The sequence below is a fragment of the Genypterus blacodes genome, unplaced genomic scaffold (genome assembly GCF_046128005.1).
Source record: "Genypterus blacodes isolate CSIRO-AG114 ecotype Tasmania unplaced genomic scaffold, CSIRO-AGI_Gbla_v1 ptg000030l_1, whole genome shotgun sequence".
NCBI classification, from domain to species: Eukaryota; Metazoa; Chordata; class Actinopteri; order Ophidiiformes; family Ophidiidae; genus Genypterus; species Genypterus blacodes.
In genome coordinates, this window is record NW_027466843.1 from 2240155 (window position 1) to 2263404 (window position 23250).

The 23250-nt window shown below is 43.6% G+C and overlaps 4 protein-coding genes across 4 annotated transcripts; 1 reads left to right on the top strand and 3 right to left on the bottom strand.

The window, feature by feature from the left end:
* Positions 1-2529: 2529 nt before the first annotated feature.
* r3hcc1l (R3H domain and coiled-coil containing 1-like) lies at positions 2530-7195 on the bottom strand. The gene is made up of 7 exons (XM_076145790.1): positions 7140-7195; positions 5835-6339; positions 5437-5627; positions 5200-5270; positions 4981-5076; positions 4734-4874; positions 2530-3838 (listed from the first exon to the last, which is right to left on the bottom strand). Exons 2-7 carry the CDS (start codon positions 6312-6314, stop codon positions 3822-3824), a joined length of 996 nt encoding a protein of 331 aa, XP_076001905.1. The 5' UTR covers positions 6315-6339; positions 7140-7195; the 3' UTR covers positions 2530-3821.
* A 439-nt stretch (positions 7196-7634) lies between these two features.
* On the top strand, positions 7635-12190 carry crtac1a (cartilage acidic protein 1a). The gene is made up of 14 exons (XM_076145618.1): positions 7635-7703; positions 8249-8457; positions 8613-8809; positions 8894-9030; positions 9189-9345; positions 9434-9568; positions 10004-10140; positions 10238-10374; positions 10493-10575; positions 10704-10804; positions 10908-11076; positions 11465-11610; positions 11723-11762; positions 11923-12190. The coding sequence occupies exons 2-14, from the start codon at positions 8258-8260 to the stop codon at positions 11928-11930; spliced, it is 1647 nt and encodes a 548-aa protein (XP_076001733.1). The 5' UTR covers positions 7635-7703; positions 8249-8257; the 3' UTR covers positions 11931-12190.
* Positions 12191-13149: 959 nt separating this feature from the next.
* Positions 13150-16427, bottom strand: golga7ba (golgin A7 family, member Ba). Its single transcript, XM_076145620.1, has 5 exons — positions 16339-16427; positions 14753-14878; positions 14345-14497; positions 14148-14249; positions 13150-14034 (listed from the first exon to the last, which is right to left on the bottom strand). Exons 1-5 carry the CDS (start codon positions 16348-16350, stop codon positions 13951-13953), a joined length of 477 nt encoding a protein of 158 aa, XP_076001735.1. The 5' UTR covers positions 16351-16427; the 3' UTR covers positions 13150-13950.
* Positions 16428-16641: 214 nt separating this feature from the next.
* Positions 16642-23014, bottom strand: zfyve27 (zinc finger, FYVE domain containing 27). The gene is made up of 12 exons (XM_076145636.1): positions 22705-23014; positions 21979-22225; positions 21787-21857; positions 21507-21693; positions 20921-21016; positions 20515-20627; positions 20304-20422; positions 20079-20150; positions 18707-18848; positions 18563-18609; positions 18404-18485; positions 16642-18296 (listed from the first exon to the last, which is right to left on the bottom strand). The coding sequence occupies exons 2-12, from the start codon at positions 22212-22214 to the stop codon at positions 18226-18228; spliced, it is 1236 nt and encodes a 411-aa protein (XP_076001751.1). The 5' UTR covers positions 22215-22225; positions 22705-23014; the 3' UTR covers positions 16642-18225.
* Positions 23015-23250: the final 236 nt, after the last annotated feature.

The window sequence follows — 23250 nt, forward strand, 5'->3', positions numbered from 1 at the left end:
GTTTCTGCAACTGCGTCAGGGAATCTTAACAATGTCGACCTAGAAGAGGAAAGTGATTGTTTTGGAACTACACAAAAACATAAAAAAAATCAGTATTTCCCCTTTCTCTAGAGCGGTTCATGAAGTTTATGTTTTGTGTATGTTTTCTCAAAGCTGAGTTGAATCACGACAGCGTTTTGCTACTGCCCATTTAAACTCTATTACTTCCTTTAGCGATTCAGCAGAGCAGGCTTCAACCAGCAATTGAGTTTCCCATCCTTTCCCAGGGAGCCTGAGCTAACCCGTGTTTTATGGTTGTTTCCAACCTCATTCCCGCTGATGAAGACATACAAACACACACTGCACGCTGGAAACTCTCACAGCAGCGTGCCTACATAGCATAGAGGCTATATTTTAACTATGGCACTTATTTTAATCCATTTTTTCCTTCCTGTGAGCTGGAACAGTATTTTCAAATAAAATTTCATAGCTTGTAAGTAGCAAAGGCTAATTATCACCCAATAACGAATAAAATAAACATTGAGGTAAGTATAACCAATATAAAAGCGACATAATGCATATAGCATTTCAGTGGCAGTGGCAGAGTTATAGGTTCTTTTTGAAGATCAAAACCAACACTATTCAAAGCTGTGCTGACTTCAGAAGAATGAGGTAAAGCCGAGGTCAAATGTCTAAAAGAACTTCACAAATCACTAAAAACTAAAACAGATATCATCCATCATTCATTGGAATGATAATCACACAAATGATCAATTTCAGGCCTGTGTAAAACTTTGTACTCTGCTGCCCGACCTGACGTCAATGAGGAGGCCAGGACACAAATACAGTCCGGATAATAAAATGAGGTTGACGGATGGAAGGGAGACAGAAGACCAAAGTGTCCCGAGAGCTGAATAAGGAGTCAAGAGTTAAGAGTAAAGAGTTAAATACAGGCGGGGCTATTGCACTAGAGGGGCGCTCATACCCCTGCCAAGCCACAACCGCCTTCCAATGGTAGCTCCATCTCACAGTTATGAAACTTTGCAAGACTTTCCCTCAGGATAACTCAAGATCTATCTAATCTTACAATCTTATTTTATCTTATCTTAACAGGTTATGGACAAAACCATAATCAGCGGTGCGCAACTATTGGAAGTTGATTGCGATTGTGATTGAACAAATGATGTCATTTGTCCTTCTCTCAACAGTGCTCAGATTCGGTCATATGATGTGTGACACTCATACCTGTGACAATGTTGCAGGTTTAAACAGAAGTGTGTATGGTAGATTCAACTAACAATTGGATTGTAATTCTGAAATATTTTGAATTGTAAATTGATAGAAACAGGAGCTGAATAGAGTCTCTGTGTGCTCCTTAAAGTTTCAATGTAGATCCAAATGGACTTCCATATCCCTGGAGCAGGGCTTTGTGAAGGTGCCTAGCAAGCTAAGACTGGGTGCAGCGTTGAGGTCATACACTCAGGAAGTCATTTGCCATTCACAACCTAACATCAGAGAAAAAGCAGGAGAGCCATTCTAACCAACTAATCTAGTTTAAAATAAAGATACAGTTGAGTATCTCTGTGTCAAAGAGGTATAATTTTGTTTTTGGGCAATGGAAAACTGAAGAATTGTGCTCTGGGGAGTATTAACTTATGTCAATCTAGTCCTATTCACATGACCTTAAAAATACTGGGGCTTAAAATGGATGTTCTCTTTGAAACACACTAGTGAGAGGGTAGTTTCAAGAAAGTAGGCTAATGATTATAGTGGTGATCAAACTGGATTTGGGGTAGGGGGTGACGTGAACTGTGTTTTCCCTACAGTGTTTGATGATGACATGCAAGGAAACACACCCAGCACCTCACCCCACCAAAGCCTTTTTTATAGTGGAGCATTAGGTTTTGCTTCATTAAAGAGATGCCCTACATGCGTCTGTGTGTCATTGTCACAGCTCAGTACTTCATTTGCTCCATGACATGATTTCTAGGCAGGACGTCTGGGGAGAAGTTCACAAATGGAACCACAGGTTGCTTAGTAGTGGTTTGTGTTTGTGTAGTTGATCTAATGATTGTGTGTGTGGCGCACAGCATGCTGCTTTGTGGGATATCACCTCCCCCTACAGCCACAGTAAAGTACGAGATTATGGGCAGGGCGAAGATCTCACACGATGCTGGTAAAGAGCAGCTACAGGCCGAAAGGCCGGGCTGAGGCTGGCCAGCGGCACACAGGGAGGTCCACCTGACTCATTATGAAAATCAGTGTGCATTTTATTGTATTCGGCTCTGGGACGTATTTTCATAAGAAGGTTTATGAGAAAGTTCCACGTGCACTGAGACCAGCGGTAAAAAAGCTTTACATGGTGGCTGTAGGATTAAAGGAACCCTGCGCAATAACAAGACAAGGGGTCTGATAAATCACAGAACTCTTTAAAATCACAACCACCAAAACAATACAGATTTGGTGGTTGTGAGATGTTTTGTTCCTCCGTCGTCTTGGCAACTGTGACAATCAGAAATGAAAGAAAAAGCTCAACTCATTTAGTGAAGACACGTTACATTTTTATTGTAAATACTTTCCAAACTCTTATCAGCGATATACATAAATCATGAATGAATGAGAACGGCAATCAAATCACATGGACGTCACTTTAATGTAAGAGGTAAGATGGTTAATTAAAAAAGATAAAACTTGGCCTTCTTTGCTAGAACTATCCGTGTCATAATATGAAACAACATGAGAAAAAAAAAACTTTGTTCTTATCAAAATCGAATTACTTTTACTTTGGAGAAGTGTAACTACCATGATTACATCACCGTGTACTAACATGCACAAGATCAGATCAATCCTGCTAATTTCAATAAAACATTTCTCCCTAAGTGATATGTTGTTTTACTTTATTAAATGTGTGGACCTGCTTTATGTCCCATGCCAGTATTCATCAAATTAAAAGTCTACAAGTATTTATCACTGACAGTAATGCAATGGAGACAATGATTTCAATTAGCAAATTCAATCTTAACGCTGAATACCTATATTGTGCTACACACTCACACACACACTCACGCACATCTTTGGAAATAGAGGTTGTGGGGGAAATAGATAAGATATTTGAAATGCATGAAACGTTATTTGGCATGATTTTGAATGATGAATGTTGAACATAAAGCCTGAGCTTGTAAGACAACAATGGGAACTGTTGTTGTTCCACAGTTGGATCGCTGAAATTCTCCATTTAGTTGTGCCCTAAAATTAAAAAAATGTTTCATTTCACTAATTTAAAAAGAAAATGTCATTCATTCATTTCAAGTTTTCTTCAGGTGCAACACATTCCAATTGAAACAACACAAACAAAATGCGTTTGGCCCTTATTTTTCCAATAAACTCTACTTGTGAAACTCCCTGTGATATTCCCTATCAATGACTATGCAACTGCTTTAAGATAGAAAACAAACAATTTAAACCAACTAACTATAGATAAAGATTTCCTGGCACCAAAAACTTCTAATTTGTGAAACTCTAATTCCAATAACTAAGTGACTTCAGCTGTAACATGCACGAGGACAGTGTCAGTGTTTACCGCAGGCTAATAAGTACATGGGTGGGTGGCAAGATCGGTGGCAGTTGAAGAAGAATGGTGAAGGAAAAGTGGATGGGATGGCAGGAAGGAGTAAAAAGCCAGATTAGAGTTTGTTAACTTCTCACAATTTAAAACATTCAGTGAAAACTGATTTTGGGAAAGTGACTCTTCCTGCTCTCACTTCCCCTCCCAGGCATCATCTCTCTGTCTGGCTGCCAGGCGCTTTTGATCTGAAAATCACACACACACGCACGCACAGAAATCAGTCAACATGTCCATCTGCAAAAAAAATAAAACAGAGATCTCAAAATGTGACCTGCTGTATTGTGTAACTCTGTACGCAGACTTGAGGAGCTCCATGTACATTAACTTTCAGACAGGAACATACGTGGCATCCACTCTAAGAACACAATGTTCCGCACACGGTGCACCCCTGCGCTGACATCTACTGTGTGTGTTGTGACCTTAAATAAACAGTGCAGGCAGTGCAGAAATTGCGAGAACAAAGAAGCCTTTTTTAGTTTGCTTTGCTCAAGGCCCTGACTTCCCCAAAGGCTGTTGACTGGACAGCCACTTGTGGTTTGTGTTTCTATATACTTATGTTCCTACAGCGAAGGGAAATGGCTGCTGTTCTGATTATAGACCTGTTGTGATCTGCACGGCAATGGATGGAGAGCAACTTCACTTGGCATCGCCTTGACGTTTTCTGTGCTAAAGTATAAAAACAGCTCCCACTTGTGGATGGAAAGTGCAAACACGGAGGTAGACGGACAGAAACTACAAATCTATGGATACTATAGTATTAAGGGGGATAAGATCAATCATTTCTCCTTCCGCTGCTACAATCTTCCGCAGGGCAATGTTCAAGTATAGATTTTTGAAAGATGGTTTGTCACTTTCTTACCATCTCTCCTCCGTCAGGGAAAATTGGAGTCATGGAGTAAAGACTACAGGAGGGATTCAGCGCTGATCTAAATCTGTTTACTGCTACGTATGACACCTGTGTGTACCTGTGTTGAGATAACAATTACATTACTAGTTCACCTGCTGACTGGAGTGGGAGGAGCTGTGTCCGATAAACAGAACGCACCTTAATGGGACGCTGTTGACTACAGTATAGCTCCGTTTGAGAGGCCGACACTCTGAACATGATATTTCTACAGGTACACATCACCTTTCGCCTCTTGAAGTTTTCTCCTCTCGGCGTCGCGCTGCTCCTTGGTCTGGTTGCTCTTTACACCGAGGGCGCCGAACACAAGCTTGCGAGCCAGTGATGCGCTTGTCTGAGGTCTCTCCTTAGGAGGCAGGAGCTCGTCTTAGAACGGAAGGAGAGTAAAGAAATCAGACGGGGGCAGCAGAGAGAAACAAGCAGAGTCAGCGTCAGCAGCATCTGAGAGTGCGATGAAGGCGCCTCACTGTACCTGAGCAGCTACGAGCTTTGGCCTTTGCGGCAGAAGTGGATTTGGAGAGCGGTCGCACCTTTAACAGCTGATGTTTGGATCTGAGGGCATCACGGGCTGAGAGGAGAAAAGAAGTTGTTTCTCTCATTTTCTAGTTTAAACAAAGTTGACAACATCCATTGGTAAAGCAATGTTAACAAAACAAAAAACACCTTTCGGTGTAGAACACAATTGACTAACCTGCTATAGGACTGGAGAAGAGGCCCAGCGCGTGTGAGTCATCAACCCACTGGATGTCAAAGCCTCTCTGCCTGCACACAGTCACACAGTTTCATGTTTCTCAAAAGCAGTGAGCAGATACTTCTCATTAGATGGAAAATGTATTGTAGTTTTAAGAAAGTCCATTTGTAAGGTGGGAACATTGATTTCACATATTTCAAAGGCCTATGCTTCAAAGCAAGCAAATTTACTACATACTGGTAGGACTGAAAAGACTTGAGTAGGTCCTCTGTCTTAAAGTCTCCAGGAAAATCGTAGATCTCTAGGATGTGGGACAGTTCTTCCTCTTCAAAGTCAGAGTCCTCGTCGTCTTCCTCTTGGTCCGCGTTGTAGTAATCAAACCTGGGCTCCTGGGTTTTCTTCTTCTTTTTGCCTTCCTTCACAGCCAGCTGGGAGAGTGGCAGAGATGTGAGGAGGGAAATGGCATCGGAAAGAGGAGGGAACACATGAAAGTCAGATTTATCCACAAAACATTCCTGAAATCTTCGGAGGAAGCCGACAACAAACGTGAGGTACGGTTTAATGAACATCAGCAGGATAACCAGATGTGAGGTGTTTCATACTGGAACTCATGCGATGATGCGATGAAGACTCACCTCTTCCAGCACGTGTGGATCCAGACAATCTCCATCATCATTAAAGAGGGTGTCCCAACTATCTTCTTCCTCTTCTCCCTGAAGGGACAACTCTTCCAGGCGCATGGTTCCCTCTGGATCTGCATCCTGATCCGTTGAGTCCGGTTGCCCGTTCAGCTCTGCATTTTGTAACCGGCCTTCATTTTGGTCAGACTTGGCGTCACCAGTCTGATTCCCAGCTGCGCCTTCCTCTCCAACAGGGGCCGTCTTATCGGCTGCGTCCGCCTTGTCTTTCTTGTTCTTGGCGTTCTTTCGCGCCTTGTCCGAGTAGCGAGGCCGAGGTCTTGGCTTTACTTCCCCCTGAGGCTGAGCTTTGTCCTTGGAGGCGGGCTGCCGGGGCTTGGGTGTGTACAGGGCTCTATCAGGCTTCTTTGACTGGGAGGAAGGTGCAGTTGTTGGTTGAGCTGGAACACTGTCATCCTGTTGCTGATCTAACTCCATTGCTTCAACGGTGCTATTAGAACATCTACATGATCAGAGAAAATAAAGAGAAGAAGAGGAAATATCATTAAACAATGCACAGAACACATAAATCCAGATCTCCGTGAGACACTGACACTGGTCAAACATTCAGCAGTAACACGTCGATGCTCATCAATGTTCTATTGATGTGAAAGGAAATATTACACCCAGGCACAAAGGGGACTGGTTCATAAATTCTGAGTCCAACAACAATATTAAGATTTGATCCCAGTTAGGGTCTTGGCTGTTCTAAACAACAATAAAGGCTGATTTGACATTATGATGCCATCCGGATTAAAAAGGATCTACAGTCTATTCCTGGTGACGAGGGAACAGCAATATGTAGGTCAAACCAATGCTGTCCATAAGCACAAACACCATCCCGGATACTATTTCAACGAAAATATGTTTGGTTTCTGGTTTGTAACAAATCGATGAACGCTGCTATGTTCGCCGGTTTTGCAGGAAACATAAACGAGTCTGAGAGCGAAACGGCAAATCTGACTGCAAATAAAAGCCAATTTAAGCGTTGCCGACATGACGTACGATCTTCATCCTCTCTTAACTAATTACATCACCGTTTCAATGAAAGTCTGGATGAACACAATCACAGCTAAGACACTTCAGTGATAAACCATTTTGGCAAACCTTCCTACCATCTTGTAACTGCATGTAGTCTAACGTTACGGCTGTAATCCGGATTAAACACGTCATGTTAATTCTGGACGACTATTAAAGCACACCCTGATCGTTCTATTTAGTCAAACAGATACAAACAGAAATGAAATGTATTGTTTCGCTCACCTGAGTTCGGTTTGTTTAGCAGAGATATTCGTCGCGCGACTGACGAAAGCAAAGTAACAGCGCAATGGATTGTGGGAGATGTAGTGACTTGTGAGGTGCTGCAGGTTTCCTTTCCCGTTTATATACTTTTTCCTTTTTTTTGGACTGAATATTCCTTCTCGTTGTCAAACTTTAAGTACTAAAAATGTACTTAATTTATTGATTTGATTTGATTAACTTAAATTTATGTATTTACACTATCAAAAATGCAGGGTTTGATATACAGGAATATGAGCGTTAAAATGCAGTCCGAGGTTTTCCACATTTGCATTTACAACTGATGATATGGACAATATCGTTTGCCGCATTACGCGACTGTTCGTGCAGATCTATGTTTGTAAATAAAGTTGTATTAAAACAGACTTCCGCATTGGCAGGTCAGGTCTTCTGTGATTGGTCAGTCTCTCACACGTTACACAAGCTGTTGTATAAATTGAAAATACCGCTATTGTGTAAATCAGCGTCTCGCTGAATGAATGAAAACGGTGCGGGAGGAATTCAAACAACTTTCCTCTGAGCTGTCAGGTGAGTCTGGGTTAAGTTTGACATGGTTTAGAAAATAGGTGACTTTAAATTGAGAGGAATAGCACCTGTTTAATCAGGACCAGGCTAATGATGCTGTGGAGGCCTGCAGTAAAACAGGGCTCACTCTGTAACAGCTGGGTGCACGCAGATTAAGACATTTATTAGAACATTTTCTCTTCAGCATTTAAAATCTTAAAGCGAATTTAGGCTTCTCATACCAAGATTCATCACATTTTTCATAATTTGATTTCCACTTGAATTTATATTATCTATACATTTATGTATGATTTATTGATCTTTTTACTATATAACTTTGTTCGTTGAGGCACAATTGCCAAATATGTATTTATGTGTTGAGCTATATCCGTGCTTGTATGAGGCACATACACACAAGGCTCTTTGGGCCTAACCCTTACCCTAAAAGATCGTCTGCATAATTCATAAGGTGTGTAATTGAGGTTTGGCCATGGAGATCTACCTCTTCTTTACAAAGAATCCTCATCTACATCTTCAGCTGAAATGGGTCGTGCTCTGTGTCCCTCCAGGCTGAAGTAATGAGGTGCTCAGGTCTGCTGCTCCTAGCTGCTGTTAGACTCTGGCGTCTTTCTGATGCCCGGAGCTCTGAGCCCATGTTTCAGGATGTAACACAAACAACACTTCCTCCTGACAAACTACACAATCCCACACAGCTCAATTATGGGATGGCTGTAACAGATGTAGATGGTGATGGTGACCTGGAAGTGGTGGTGGCAGGGTGAGTGTCAAAGTGTGTAATGATTGTTGTTTCTTGTGTGGGAGACGGAATGCGACAGAATATGGATCTTTTCCATCAATGTTACCCTTGTAAAAATTGCAATGAGATGTCTCAGGACAATAAGCGTACCAAAGCCCTGTGATGTCATCTCTCAGGTACAATGGGCCGAACCTGGTGCTGAAGTATGACCGCAGCCTGAATAGGTTGGTAAACATAGCTGTGGATGACCCTAACTCTCCATACTACGCCCTGAGGGACACCGCAGGGAACGCCATCGGAGTGACAGCTTGTGATGTGGATGGGGATGGACGTGAGGAGATCTACTTCCTCAACACCAACAACGCTTTCTCTGGTAAACAGTTCATCCTTACAAAGAAAGTTTTAATAATAAAAAACACATGAAACCTTTTTAGTAACGGATTCATTTCTATTGTAGGAAGAGCAACGTATTCAGACAAGCTCTTCAAGTTTCGTAACGGCCGTTTTGAGGATTTGCTGAGCGATGATCTTAACGTTCGCCGCGGTGTCGCAAATCGCATGGCAGGACGTTCAGTGGCATGCGTGGACAGGAAGGTCAGTTAAGCTGAAGTCTTCTGTTTGTCTTATCTAGAACACGTACTCATCAATGCTCTCCCTGTCTCTACTATTCTTCAACATCTTCATTAGTTTCACCCTCTTTCCTTTTTCCTATTGTCCACATTCTCACTCACTTTCCTTGTTTGGCACCGTAGGGAACAGGTCGTTACTCCATCTACGTGGCCAACTATGCCAGCGGCAACGTCGGCCCCCATGCTCTCTTAGAAATGGATGAAGCAGCAAGTGATCTGGACAAGGGCCTCGTCGCTCTGTCTGATGTAGCTGCTGAGGCTGGGGTCAACAAGTTCACAGGTCAGGATTCAGGATGCCACACACGCACACACTGAAGTGAAGCAGGCACCGTTTACAACTTTGATGTTCTCTTTTGTCGGTTGCATAGGTGGCCGAGGTGTAGTGGTCGGACCGATCCTCAGTCAGACGCTGTCCGACATCTTCTGTGACAATGAGAATGGACCCAACTTCCTGTTCAAGAATAATGGAGATGGCACATTTGTTGACGTTGCCAGACAGGCAGGTGTGTATGACACACGCAGGAAGAAAGAAACTGAAACTCTTTGAGTCAAGTTTTAAGTACTTATTGAGATGTTTAATGGCATGCTTTTATTTTCAGTGTAAAGTTTTCCATATATTGGACCATGACCTCATTGAATGCATGTTTTCACAGGAGAAACTGGTTCTGAGATTTGAAAGTATGCACAACTACATTAGTTCCTGTAGTTTTAAAATTCTATTCAAATATATCGGGTGTAACTCATCTTGGATTCGAATCTTTCCAGAACCTGGTTTAAACTTGGGAAGGAGCTTTGATTGTGGCTACAGTTCTTTCACATTATCTTCATCGTCTACTACAAGTCATTTTACAAAGGACAGACCTTTTCTTAGATTGGTTATATTACTTTTCCCAGCATTGTTATCTCTACACAGCGTGTAACACACTGTTGTTCCTAAGGTGTACAGGACGGTTCCCAGCATGGCAGAGGAGTAGCACTGGCTGACTTCAACGGTGATGGAAAGACAGACATTGTCTACGGCAACTGGAATGGCCCACACAGACTTTACCTGCAAGGTACCGATTCCAAGTTCCAGGTGAGAAACAGCAAAAGCAGCTTGTGACCGGTTAAAACTGTACAGTGGAGACATTTTGATGCAGCATGAATTAACAACAAAGTTCTGTCCTGTTCAGAACATAGCGACTACGGCATTTGCTGCTCCGTCTCCGGTCCGCACAGTCATCGCTGCAGACTTCGATAATGACAAGGAGTTGGAAGTGTTTTTCAACAACATTGCCTACAGAGGCAGCTCCCCTAACAGGCTATTCAGGTATTGATTTAAACTTTATATGTGAACTAGAAACATCATTACCATTCTTTAATCCATAACACAAGTGAGGCAAAAGAGAGCCGAGTGCAGCCTGAGGGTTGATTCTTTACCTTTGCAGGGTGTCGAGGAGAGCTGATGCCCAACCTCTGATCCAGGAGCTGAATGTGGGAGACGCTGCAGAACCGCAGGGACGAGGCACAGGTCAACACTTATACCTGTGACCTCACAAAAGCAAATCACAAACAGCATTTTATGAGCTGGACTGGGTCAGATAAGCACCGGTGTGTGTGGCTGTTATGTAAGTCTGTGAACGTCTCTGTGATGCACAGGTGGAGTTGTGACAGATTTGGATGGAGACGGTAAGCTGGAGCTGCTGCTGGCACATGGAGAGAGCGCCTCCCAACCAATATCTGTCTTCAAAGTCCCACAGGTGAGTACGTGTGTGTGTGTGTGTGTGTCTGTGTGTATGACCAAATAATTTTGAAGTGTCCAACTCCCTGTCTGTCCATAACCTCAGCTGTCTGTCTTGTCAGGGATCGTCCAATAACTGGCTGCGGGTCATCCCTCGCACCCAGTTTGGCTCTTTTGCTCGTGGTGCCAAGGTAACGGCCTTCACCAATCACAGTGGAGCTCACACGCGCATCATTGATGGAGGCTCTGGGTACCTGTGTGAGATGGAGCCTGTGGCCCACTTTGGTTTAGGTAGATCTATTTTCTCTGCATCACATTCATCAAGCAGTCATTTATCAGTGTGATGTAATGTTTATATTAACATTGAATACATGTAATGTGAAGGGGTCACTTGCCTTGATGAGCCAATAATGAATCTCTACAGCTCACTGGAGAGTTCAGCCTGTTTTAGCTCCTTGTTTTGTATTCCGGCCCTAGAAGTCACTGTGATATGTTGACAAGTGACTGTCAGGCCTTTAGTATCAGACAGTTCATGTAGATAAAGTGGCTAAATACTTTCCTTTCACTCATCCGGTGGCTCCAGTGGGTTGATGTAATCATGTGTCCTCAGGTGATATTCAGGCAGTGACCTTTCTTTCTTTCTTTCTTTCTTTCTTTCTTTCTTTCTTTCCACCCTCAGGCAGTGATGAGGTGACGGTGCTGGAGGTCTCTTGGCCAGACGGCCGCTCCATCACTCGTCCACTTTCTCCCGCTGAAATGAACTCGGTGGTGGAAGTGGATTATCCCAAACAGAGGGAAGCGTCTCTGCTGGCCAGTGATGCACAGGTACACAATTTGGCACGCAGGCAATCTCCTATCAGCGCTGTTATAAAGTAACTGATCTACCATTTTAGCATCTTGACTTATTAGCTCGTGCATCTGCTTTTATTTCCCCCAGTGTGGTAAAGGCTTTGCTGTCAACAAAGGCTACTGTGCAGGTAGGAATCTCTCTGTTTCATTCTTCTTCCCTTTCTATATTTTCAAAGATAAAATCACATTATAAAATCATTCAAACTCAAGCTCCAATATATAGTGAACGCTATTTAGCAGTAATCTTTTGGTTTGTTTTAAGATGAATTTTGTTTATGTTTCTAACAGGTAATTGAAGACCGTTGCATGACAGCCATGAGAAATGATGGAATACCACAAAAGTACATTTTTGTTGTTTTAACTTTGGTTGCCATTTTTTTATTACAACTTGTTTGTGGTCATGGTCTTTTTTTTGCCACTGCTTCAACTCAGTGTGCAGAGTCGATTCACATCAAATCATATGGGACTTTGTTATCTCCTTTTTGTTTCGATGTTCACGTTGACATCAGATCAACCTTTTTGAAATTGTTCTTTTACTGTAACTGATAAGCTGGAATAAATTTTGTGTGAACAAAAGAAATGCAATTGCGTTTGTTGTTCTTCCTCCTGTCTTCATGTGTTCACTCTTACCTGACATCACCCTAACCCGTGTTTCCTTCTGTTTTCCTTCTGCTCCCTGACTCCACCATCAAGCCTTGGTTCCATTTTATTACAGCCTCAGCTCCTCGTCTGTCTCCACATCTGAAGCCCTCCTGTGGAACGTTTTGCCACTGTTCTTCTCTGCGTTGTTGACACCGGCGATTGTGTGATGGCACGGTAGCCCCCTCGACATTTGGTTTCTCAGGTAGCATGAATACTGAACTGCAAGTCGGCAGATTAGTATTTGATTTAAAAAAAGGACTTACAGTATCATCAGCAAAAAAGACGCACAGTTCAACCTCCACAACAATATCACATTCCTCGCTCACATCCACGTTTGTCCGGCTCGCTACTCATCCTTCAATGTAAAATGATCCTGGTGCCCATAACCCACATCATTATTAATATATCTTTCTTTTCAGTAAATTTCATTTGATAATACGAAAAGAGTAAGAAAACAGACAAAACCTCTGTGGCTGTGATGAAGCTGTGTTTATTTGATGCCAGTCAACACACACACACACACATACCCACCTCATTACCATGTGTATCACATAATATGCAGTATGAAAGTTACTTCTTCTTGCACAAATACTGAATGTCAGAAAGCATAAAAGGACACATTCACATTTATGGGCCAAGTTTGGCAGTTTTCTTTCTTTGGAGGTTTGTCCAGAAATAAAGGAAGGGCTGTGTTACTTCAAACACAAAGTGTGAAATCCAGGAAGACTTGCGACTCATTCTTTCTCTACTCACTGTTGCACATCTAATGCACACCGTGTCTTTGCATAATCCAAATTTTGGAAGATTTGGTTTCGCTCAGTGAAACCAGGAGGTTAGTGATAAGGTTTTTTTTTTTTTTTTGCACGTGTCCGCGTTTGCGTCTCACAAGACAAGACGGTCTCCATGTGAGAGACGTGGACACTCTGCTACATCATGTACAGTACATGGATGGGCTGATTGACATTCATCTGCTACACACACAGCACATATATATACATATTACAGCAGAGATGGATGGGTTGGTTGCGTATTTCTCTGAGCTCCTTGTACAACCCCCCCTGCATCTGCTCGAAACTTAGGAATCCCAGAATATAATGGAAAATGGCCTTTTGAGACGTTCCAAATTTGAGACTGATCTTTACAAAGACGTGCTGTTAAAGCCACGTCTTGTGCGTGTGTCTCGTCTTTGTTAGCTCCTTTACATCCACTTTCCTGTTGAACTGGTCAACGCAAACATGGTGGCTGAGGTATGATGTTTGGTCAGACTTCAGGTTTTGATTCCTGTTGCAATACTTTGCTTTTTGTCTCGCATTGCTCTCACCTTTTTCTTTCCTGCCCACGCACAATGCTGCGGAAACTTCCAATGTGGACACAGAGGAAAGTAATGGTACCACCACACGGAGTATTACCATATACAGCACTTTGCCACACACTCAAGCACATCCTGCTGTGTGTCAGCACATGCACATGGCTCTGTAACAAACTGTTCAACTGAAAAAACGTTTGCATGTGATGGAAATTCTTACACACCAGTAAAATCCTTTGTCTCAGCGCTCTCTGGGGGTGTATGGATGAAATGTTGGGACATGAGTACTGTATCATTGTCCTATGTTCTCCAGGCTGACCTCCAGGGTTCTTAATGATCAGGGGGACATGATACCAACAAGACTGCAGTCATCGTGCAGTGCTGCCGGACACAGAGCTGCTGCCTGAGCTGGAGCCGCTGGAGCCTCGATCTTCATAGATGGAAATCTCTATCTGATGAGGGAGAAGTTAGGGGGCCAACCATTTGTTGCAATTGTGTGTGAGTTCATTACACATACAAGACAAAATCAATTGTGTACATGCACAGACGGACAGCGCAAGGATACAACACGCATTCCCCTTTCTATGGGATCTGTGATGAGCAGACCCCTGGGAGCGTAGATCTTCTCATTCTGCTCCTGGATGTACTTGGTTATCTTTCTCAGCACCTGGAACAGAGACAATGACATGGAAGATGTGTACATAGGGTTTATATGGGTTTCCCAGTGATGGTAACCTTTGTCTAGCAAACTATAGAACTGACCTTCTCGTAACGTGTCTCCATGCAGAGGAAGATGAGATAGGCTGTAGAGCAGGCCAAGCAGCCCTCCATGTAGGACTGGCCTCCGATCTTCTCTGCCTCTGCATAGTAGGTATTCAGTGACTTCACGGTGTCCTCGAATAGCGTGCGTTCAATCTGGAAACACACACAACCAGACTCATGAGGAGCAAGTTTGGTCACTAATAGAAAAAACTAATGCTTATGCTAAATCCAAAAATGAAGGAACGTTCACTAATTCTCCAAAACATTACTTCTGATGGCAGATGCCAAATTATCACGATGACTGACAGACAGACAGACAGACAGACAGACAGACAGACAGACAGATGTCAGTGAATCCAATACACCCACTCCACAAGCACACTGCAAACTATCAATCATGTTCCTGACCCTGCTCTCCAGCTCTGCGGGGAACTTGGTCTGGAACTTGCAGGTGGTCCCCTCGCTGTAGTCTCTCTGGACGAAGACCTTGTTGGCCAGGGAGGCGCTGTGCCTCAGCTCCTGCAGGTTGTGGAACTGTGTGAAAATAAATAATGAGGGTTAATATGTCTTTTAATGAGTCTCCAGAGAGGCAAATTAAAGCACTCTTGGTCTGTGTTCAGCTGTAATGTGTGGAAACAGCGGCTGGGGTTAGAAGTGTATGATGATGGAGGAGAGGCAGACAGGGTGAGATCCATCACTGTGTCTCACTTTGTGGCTCACTCATCTCTGCTTTGTTGCTTGTTGGAGCTGAGCCCAGTATTGGACATACTATCTTTTATATATAGACACACACACACACACACACTTCTACTTTCCCTCTAGCACCGCAGGGAAGCAAAGCTGGAGGGAGACAACATTTCACTACAGCACACAACAGATCGATTTGGCAGAGCAGGATGGAGCAGACGGCTAAAGGGCCAACACACATCACACACACCTCATGTGATCTTTGAATGTGACAGTTTGTTTAATTAGTTTTTTTTAATCAAATCAATTCAAGGTATTAAACAAAGCTTAACAAAATATAAGAAATATATATATTACATTTATATTTAGTCATAATATCGTCATGACTGTTAAAGCAGCAACCTGCAGTCATGGAAAACCACAATCTTAGAATAAAGCTTGGATAGATTATAGATTAGAGTAGTAGTAATAACAATAATAATAACAATAATAATAATACAGTAAGTAATTAAAAATGCATTTTATTCAAGGGGGATCTCATCGTTACAGATAAATCCATAAAAATGTGTTTCCTTAAAAACTTTTTTTTGCTTTATACAATAACAAACCATTTTGTTCACTATTGAAACCAAATCTTAAGAATTCATTGGGTGGATAAATGTTTGGAGTTTTGAAGTGACAACAAACAAAAAAACAACAGCAAAGCGTGCGTGGGGACAGCATCGTGTTAAATCACGCTCCACCCGCATTCAGACAAGTACGGGAGACAACGGGACAGGCGGCGGGGATCTGTCCGTGGTGCTGAACGCCACCCCCATCACCGCTCTCCTTCCCTGCGCGCGTGTGTGTGTGTGTGTGTGTGTGTGTGTGTGTGTGTGTGTGTGTGTGTGTGTGTGTGTGTGTGTGTGTGTGTGTGTGTTTTGATCAACACAGTGGCTTGACACAGGATTAACACAGCGTCTCATCAAACAAAATGAGATCCGTTTTCGCCCAAACATTGAGTGCCGCACGCTGATCCGCGATGTGCTTCTCTCCCAAACGCCCGCACGTCACTCACACAAACCTACAACCCCAAACTAGCATTACAATTCGGGACACATCCATCAGTCTGGACTCGACCGAGCCACAGCTTGGATGTTCTAATCCCGGTCAGCCTGGTGCCCTCTCTCCCCCCCCCCCCCCCCCCCACCCCCCTCAACATTCACGTCAGCTGCGCCCTGTTTTGTTCCTGACGATGATAAAAAAAAAACGTCGAGATGATCCAAACCCGAGCAAGAAATCATACAGAAAGCGTGTTAAAGCCTCACCTCTGTCGCCATGTTGCCATCCGTGGCCGTAGGGACGAGTCCCGCTTTCAGTGTGACACAGGGAGGGATTGGAAGGAGGGAGGGAGGGAGGGGAAGGGCGGAGATAAGAGCTAGGGAGGCGGGACTAAAACACGCAGCTTGTCGTTGAGCTTTTCCGACTCGACGGGTTGAGTTTGGAGACTGCGTTAGATTCCGTTACATCAATCTGACCCGGTAACGCTCATTTCCTACAGACCACAAAGGCATCACAGGAGGAGCGCTCTCTATCTAACCCACAGAGCACAAACATGTCACTCCGGTTACTTTCATCAAATCATCACACAGTTTATTAATTCATATTTCAACCAGGGTTAAAATACACAGAATTAATCATTAGGTCAAATCATAATTTCCATTTTCTGCAGGTTTAAATTAAATATATTAGATATGGTAGAACACTTTACAGCATGTTTATATATGATTACAATAAAAGCAAAGCAAACAAATACAATCATCTTTGTCCGAATCGTGACTAAAAACATCTTTGCATCCAGGATCCACATGGAGACATAAACGCTTGCTTGGCAGACTTTGACGATTCCGGTTCGCTTATAATTTTAAATCCAGTTGGCGACTTTCTTCCAGTTGGAGGGAGAGAACATGAACCAGAAGATGGAAGCAGGCTGACCGCTGAGACTCCGAGACAATTCAAACCAAAAAGCCAAAAAACGACCAATCGAAAAAAAAAAGATGAACTTAAAAAAGGACAATAGATCCAAACGCGTCTAAACGTTTCCCTCAGCTTTGTTCCACTGCCAGAAGCAACCGGTCAACAATGTTTGATTGAGTGGGTGCGAGCCGCGCGCGCTTCCTATTGTTACAGAGGTAGACGGTTTCATAATAAATCTAAGTTTACTTCATGTATTGTGGAACGTGCAGGTCGTGTCTGCTGCCTCCGCGTCTCCTGTTACTCCAGCTGGTTCCAGACCTCCAAGTCACATGACTCGGCTGGCAGAATAACGGCGGAAATCAAATTTGGCATGTGCCCAAAATGATATTGATACAGCTGTGAGCAAAAGCCGGTTACTTTACTCTGACTTGAGGGCTGTTGGACATCTAATAAAGAAATAAAGACAATACAACAAAGAACAAAACAAGAACTTAACATAAAAGCACAACTAATCATGTAACATTGTTGACCAATTGTAGATGACAGAGCCAGTGCTGTCACAAGTTCAGCCGGACAGTCTGTGTGTACCTGCAGACATCAAAGCCATGATGCAATGCTTTTTTGGGGGGGAAAAACATTGCAATGGATTCAAAGTCATGAGGTTTTCTTTGGAGCACACTGCCTTTACAGAGCCTTATTAAACACCAGTCTTAGAACAAACCAGATTGGGACAGTCCTTACAGCATTACAGTACAGTTCAAACTGCTACACAGGCCTGCATTTGAAGAGAACGCTATTCAAGTGGATTCGAGTTTGTGCGTGAGCAAAGCGAGGCAAAGCACGACAAACATTTCCCCCCACCACCACCATCATCATCATCCAGACCTTAGCAGCCACCAAGCACACTTTGTATTTTCCTCTGCTCCGCAAAAGGAGACACATCAAGATCAAACCTTTTGCTTTATAATGAAACTGATCCTGAAGTCCTGATGTTCAATGAGTGGAAGCAGGGATTATGCAACATATTATAAAAGGAGTCCAACACGTTTTTTTTCACTCAGTACAGTTACACAAGTAGCTAAGGAGGGTTGCAACTGGAGACGTTACAGGGACTTGGTGTTCAATATTTGCCTTAACGTGAAAACCGAGGCATTTCATGTGGTTTCAGTAACCTGGTGAAGCGGTGAGGGGCCTCCCACTGCCTACTGGGAGACAAGAGTGACAGATGGAACGCCATCTCATTGGAACTTGCTGAGAGATGAATGACAGGTAGCACAAACAAACACAGTCTCTCTCTGGGCCTCTGGAGCTGCAGGAGAAACAAAGAGAGAACTTAATTAAAAACCCAGAAACAATAACATGCCGAGACAGAAACCAGATGAAATCATGATCTTGTTTTATTTGAACTTGTCTCACCTGTTGCCCCCATACAAGATCTCAGCACCTTGAAAGAGCAACACCGTGAACAGAAGCTGTTGCCACAGTTACTGCAGTTCTTCTGCAAGAGGGAGAGACAGTTCAGTAATGAAATCCAGGCAGAGGCATTAGGAGAAGGAACAGGTTTTGAACTCTCACCCTTTTCTTCAATACTGAGAAGGCAGCATTGCAGCTATAACAGTTGCCTTTGGAGACAGAAAGATGAATGCGATATGAAAAAATTAATCCCAAAGGCTTTGAGAATCAGGGGAGTAAAGCGAGCGGACGAAGACGCGCACTGACCTATGTTGGTGGTGGGGTAGCGCTTGCGTAGTTTCTCCGTCAGCTTGGACACTTTGCTGCGGATTGGCTCATTGCGACTCAGGAGGCCATTTTCAGAGATGGTGTCATACTCCGGCGCTCCCAGCGGCCCCTCGTCATCCTCCTGAGGGGGAGGGAGGAACAGAATGAGGCTGATGGGTCCCTAACTGACTAACTGTATTTCACCAGCCTAAGGCTTAAGAAAACAGATCTGAACAGGATAAACCTCTTTCTGCAATTCATTCCAAATTCTGCCAGCTTGACAAACAGAGGTTGGGCGTGCACTTGCGGAGGTAGAACGCGTACACAGCTTTAATGGAAACTATTTGCATTTGTATTGCAGCTTTCTACGGCATCATATTCATTTAGGCCACCTTTCCCCACAACACTCAAAAGTCTACTCCTCTTTTTCTGCAAATGAATGCCAAAGGGAATCAACCGACCAACTCAGCCCCACAGCTGTAATATTAGTAATATTAAACTATACATTAATTGCATAGTCCCAGATTTCTACCACGCTCACAAAAGCCAGGCTGCAGGAACCTCAACATGCTGGATGGATGGATGGAAGTGAACCGGTGTATCCACTTACCACCAAAACCATGGGGGTCTCCTTATCGAGAGGCAGCGTAACACATGAAAACACAAGCGTCAACGTTCGGCCCTGAGTGGGACTCCAGACCCCGCGTCAACAACAAGCAGAGCCACACACACACACACACACACACACACACACACACACACACACACACACACACACACACACACACACACACACACACACACACACACACACACACACACACACACACACACACACACACACACACACACACACACACACACACACACACACACACACACACACACACACACACACACACACACACACACACACACACACACACACGAGCTGGTGGCTAAACTGCTACCTGGCCTCTCTAACACTCACCTGTAAGGTAATAGAGTGCTCCTGATTTCAAAGAGCAGCGGAGGGAAGAAACAGGAAGTGATCAGCAATAACGGTGGCAGAATGAGCGGCCATGTTCAAATATATATATATATATAGGCAATACTACAACACTCCAGTTTGGTTAGTGATGTATAGAGCTGAAACAGAGTGTACTTTTTCTTTCATAGGGACGTATCGAATATCTGATGCCTTGCAAGTTATTTTTTTCCTGGTCCCACACTTGATCTGCTATTAAAAGAATAATGGCAGGCAAGGAAAATAAAATACAACTGCGCAGATTTATAAAGACAAGGATATAAATGAGGCGCAGCAGCTCTGGAGGTAATGTGCACAGAGAGGTAGAGAGAGGAGATGGAAACAGAGATGAAGAATTGTGTTTACCTCAATGGCGTCTTTGAACTCATCATCAGGCTCTGCTTCCTCAGCTTCCTCAACACTGCCGGGAGACAGGTCCTAACACACACACACGTCACACACACACACGCCATTATTACATAAACGTATAGACTCATAAGGGATGAACTGGATAAGCAGCTTACAGCTCAGGCTCACATCCTGCAGTCAAACCAAACGTGCGCTTTTCATCACCGCCGTCCTTCTACTCACCTCCAGACTGGTTGGTGTGGGGGTCCGGTCCAATGCGCCCCCCTGTTCATGTTCATCTCCCATCCTCCCCGCGATCTGGGCCTGGCCCATGCAGAAGAGCTTTCTGAAGTCCAACATAACTGGAAGCACAGCAGAAATACTGAATACTTAAAATGAGACATGAGAGACGGTCGGTTTGTCCAAACGTTACAGTCGGACTGAATGAGCTGACCTCTGCAAAAGTCTCTGTTCCAAAGGAAGATCGCACTGTTGAGCCCAGCAAGCAGCCAGCCCACAGGAACGGTGTAAAACAGACACAGCACTGTTAACATCCCTGCATAGAACCTGCAGAGGGAAACATCCGGTCACTCTGAGACACTCGGGCAATAACGTCAAACGTCAGCGGTTCATTTCCTCAAAATCACAAACAAAACTGGAACTCGTCAGATGTCCGTTTGATTACACTTCCTCTGACTGCAACCTTATCTGCTTAAAGGCAGACACACAACACACACAGTGCTGTTTACTTGGTATGTTTGTTTTAACTACGGTGGTTTATTTCCAGAAAGAGAGAGGGAGAGAGTGTGTGTGTGTGTGTGTGTGTGAGTGAGTGAGTGAGTGAGTGAGTGAGTGTGTACCTTGATGACTTGGTGTGGTTATCCCAGTACAGGACCTTGTAAACAGATTCTGCGGACAGGCAGGCAGAAGTCAGCAGGTCATCCAGGTGCTTCAGCCTGAAGGAGACAGGACACAAACGCGTGTTTAGAACCACACGCGTCAACAAACATGGATGTATGCATGTGTGGGTTTGTCAATGAAACAAGTCGTTACTTATCAGTTTTTTTTTTATTTTTTACCTGAGCAAAGTTTTTTTGGGTGAAAATGTAACCTACAGATTTTGTCATTTTCAATTATGAAAACATTCTAATTACACGTAAATTAAGGGATTTATTTTGAATGTCTTTCCATATAAAATGAACATCTGATGATATTTAAAATTTGAGGACAATCCTGACAGTAGCAGTTACAGTCCGTCGAGAAATCTAATGTCTTTCATAAAAATAACGAAACGTAACTTTCAATTTACTTTTGGACATGCTTATATATTCCATTTAGTCCTTATAGAAACTCTTCAAAAAGTTGATCCAGATCTCTCACTGCAAACATACAAAGAAATGTTCTCTCACACACACACGCTCACACACACACGCACTGTATCCTTACAGGTCTTTGACCTCCAGCATGGCTTCCTGTTTGGTAAGATGCACCATCTGCAGGTCTCTGCGGTGAACAGCGTGATAGTGCCTCCTCTCCAGCTCAGCGTCTGAGGCGCGGCCCCCACACCTGTCCTGCAGGTAACCCAGGGCAGCAGGCATGGACACTGCCAGGAGACCCACTGAGAACCAACCCACTGACACACAGAGGCAGACAGAGCAAGGATGAAATACGTTATTTCATTTTTAAGTAAAGTTCGATTTATGTGAGGACGTCAAATGTGCCTCACCTTCAGTAACGGTACAGAAGAAAATATTTAAGAAAATAAAGACAATCAGAGAGCACAGGGGCATCTTCCACCTGGGAGAGGAAAGACAAGCCTATGATCAGTTATGACCACATAAACACTATTACTTCCATTAATCAAAGCTTAAAGCTTAAGCGATGCTCGTGCAGACTACAGACAAACACACATACACACCCGAGCAGGTAGCGCATCAGCTCCACTGCATCTGCGATCGGTTCCAGAAACAGTGCCATTCTCTTATAGGACACCACCATATTGAGGAGGTCAAAGTTTAGGCTTGACCGTGGGCTCCCCAACTCGGAAGGATCTGGGGACCCGAGGGTCTCTTTGGACAACGTTTGCACCAACTCCCCCCGTTCACCTGCACCCTGTGAGGGGTCCTGGGAGACCCCCGCATTGTGCATCGTCATTACTGTGTAGCCTGCAGGAAAACAAAACAGAAAGGAGACAAAAAGAGACATTGTTGAACAACTTTGGACCTCCATTACTATGGAAACAGCAGCTTCTTTTCAATATTTTTGCTAACCCTACCTTCAGTGAAGACATAACATGTCAGAGTTCAAGTTAAAGAACTGTTTTAATACTGTGTTCAGAATGTTAAGAATGCACCACACTTGCTGCTTCCTGCATCATCCATTTTGTATTCCCCCTTTTCTACAACATTATAAATCGAAACTTTTAGGCTTTTAGGCTGGCTAGAAGATATCACCTTTGGCTTTGGTGATTAGGAATGTTAGTTTGTTATATTTTATGGATTAACAATTCAAGTCATCAAGAAATTCGAGATTGTTTCCTCTGTAAACAACATTGATATCAGAAATCGAAGGTGACGCGCAGAGCTAACGTGGCAGGGGCGAAAGGACATTGAAGACATTTGACCGGGACAATGGTGACGTTTACCTGTCAGCAGCACCGGAGAACCGCACAGCTGTGGACAACAACAGCTAACTTCTGGAGCTAAAAGGCGTCACTACTAGCGAGTCCCACCGAGATCATCTGCGAGGAGGAAGGAAGAGCCTCCGAAACCGAACCACGAGGTCAGCATGACTGCAGCCCGGCCTCCGGAGTGAACGTCAACCCGTACAAACGACGGCGGTGGATGTTTCGCAGAGCAAAGCGTCGGGGCAGCAGTTTGTTTCGGTAGCGGATGGCTGCTTGTCCTGGGCGCTATTCCTTTTAGCTTCGCCTTCTTGCTTCAGCCAACTTCCTCTTTGAGTCCAGGCTTGACTAATGGATCGCAGATAAGTCGAGCGACAAATATTTCTTAGAGCAATCATCGTTTATGCTCATTTGTATTTATACTAACGGGCAGTATAACAATTACAATTGGGTTTGAAATATTAATATGGGATAACTAAGCTTAAAGGTATTTAATATTTGTTTAGATTTACCACGGGATTTCCATTTTCCTCATTTTAAAACTTAACATAATGTCATGTTCAATGA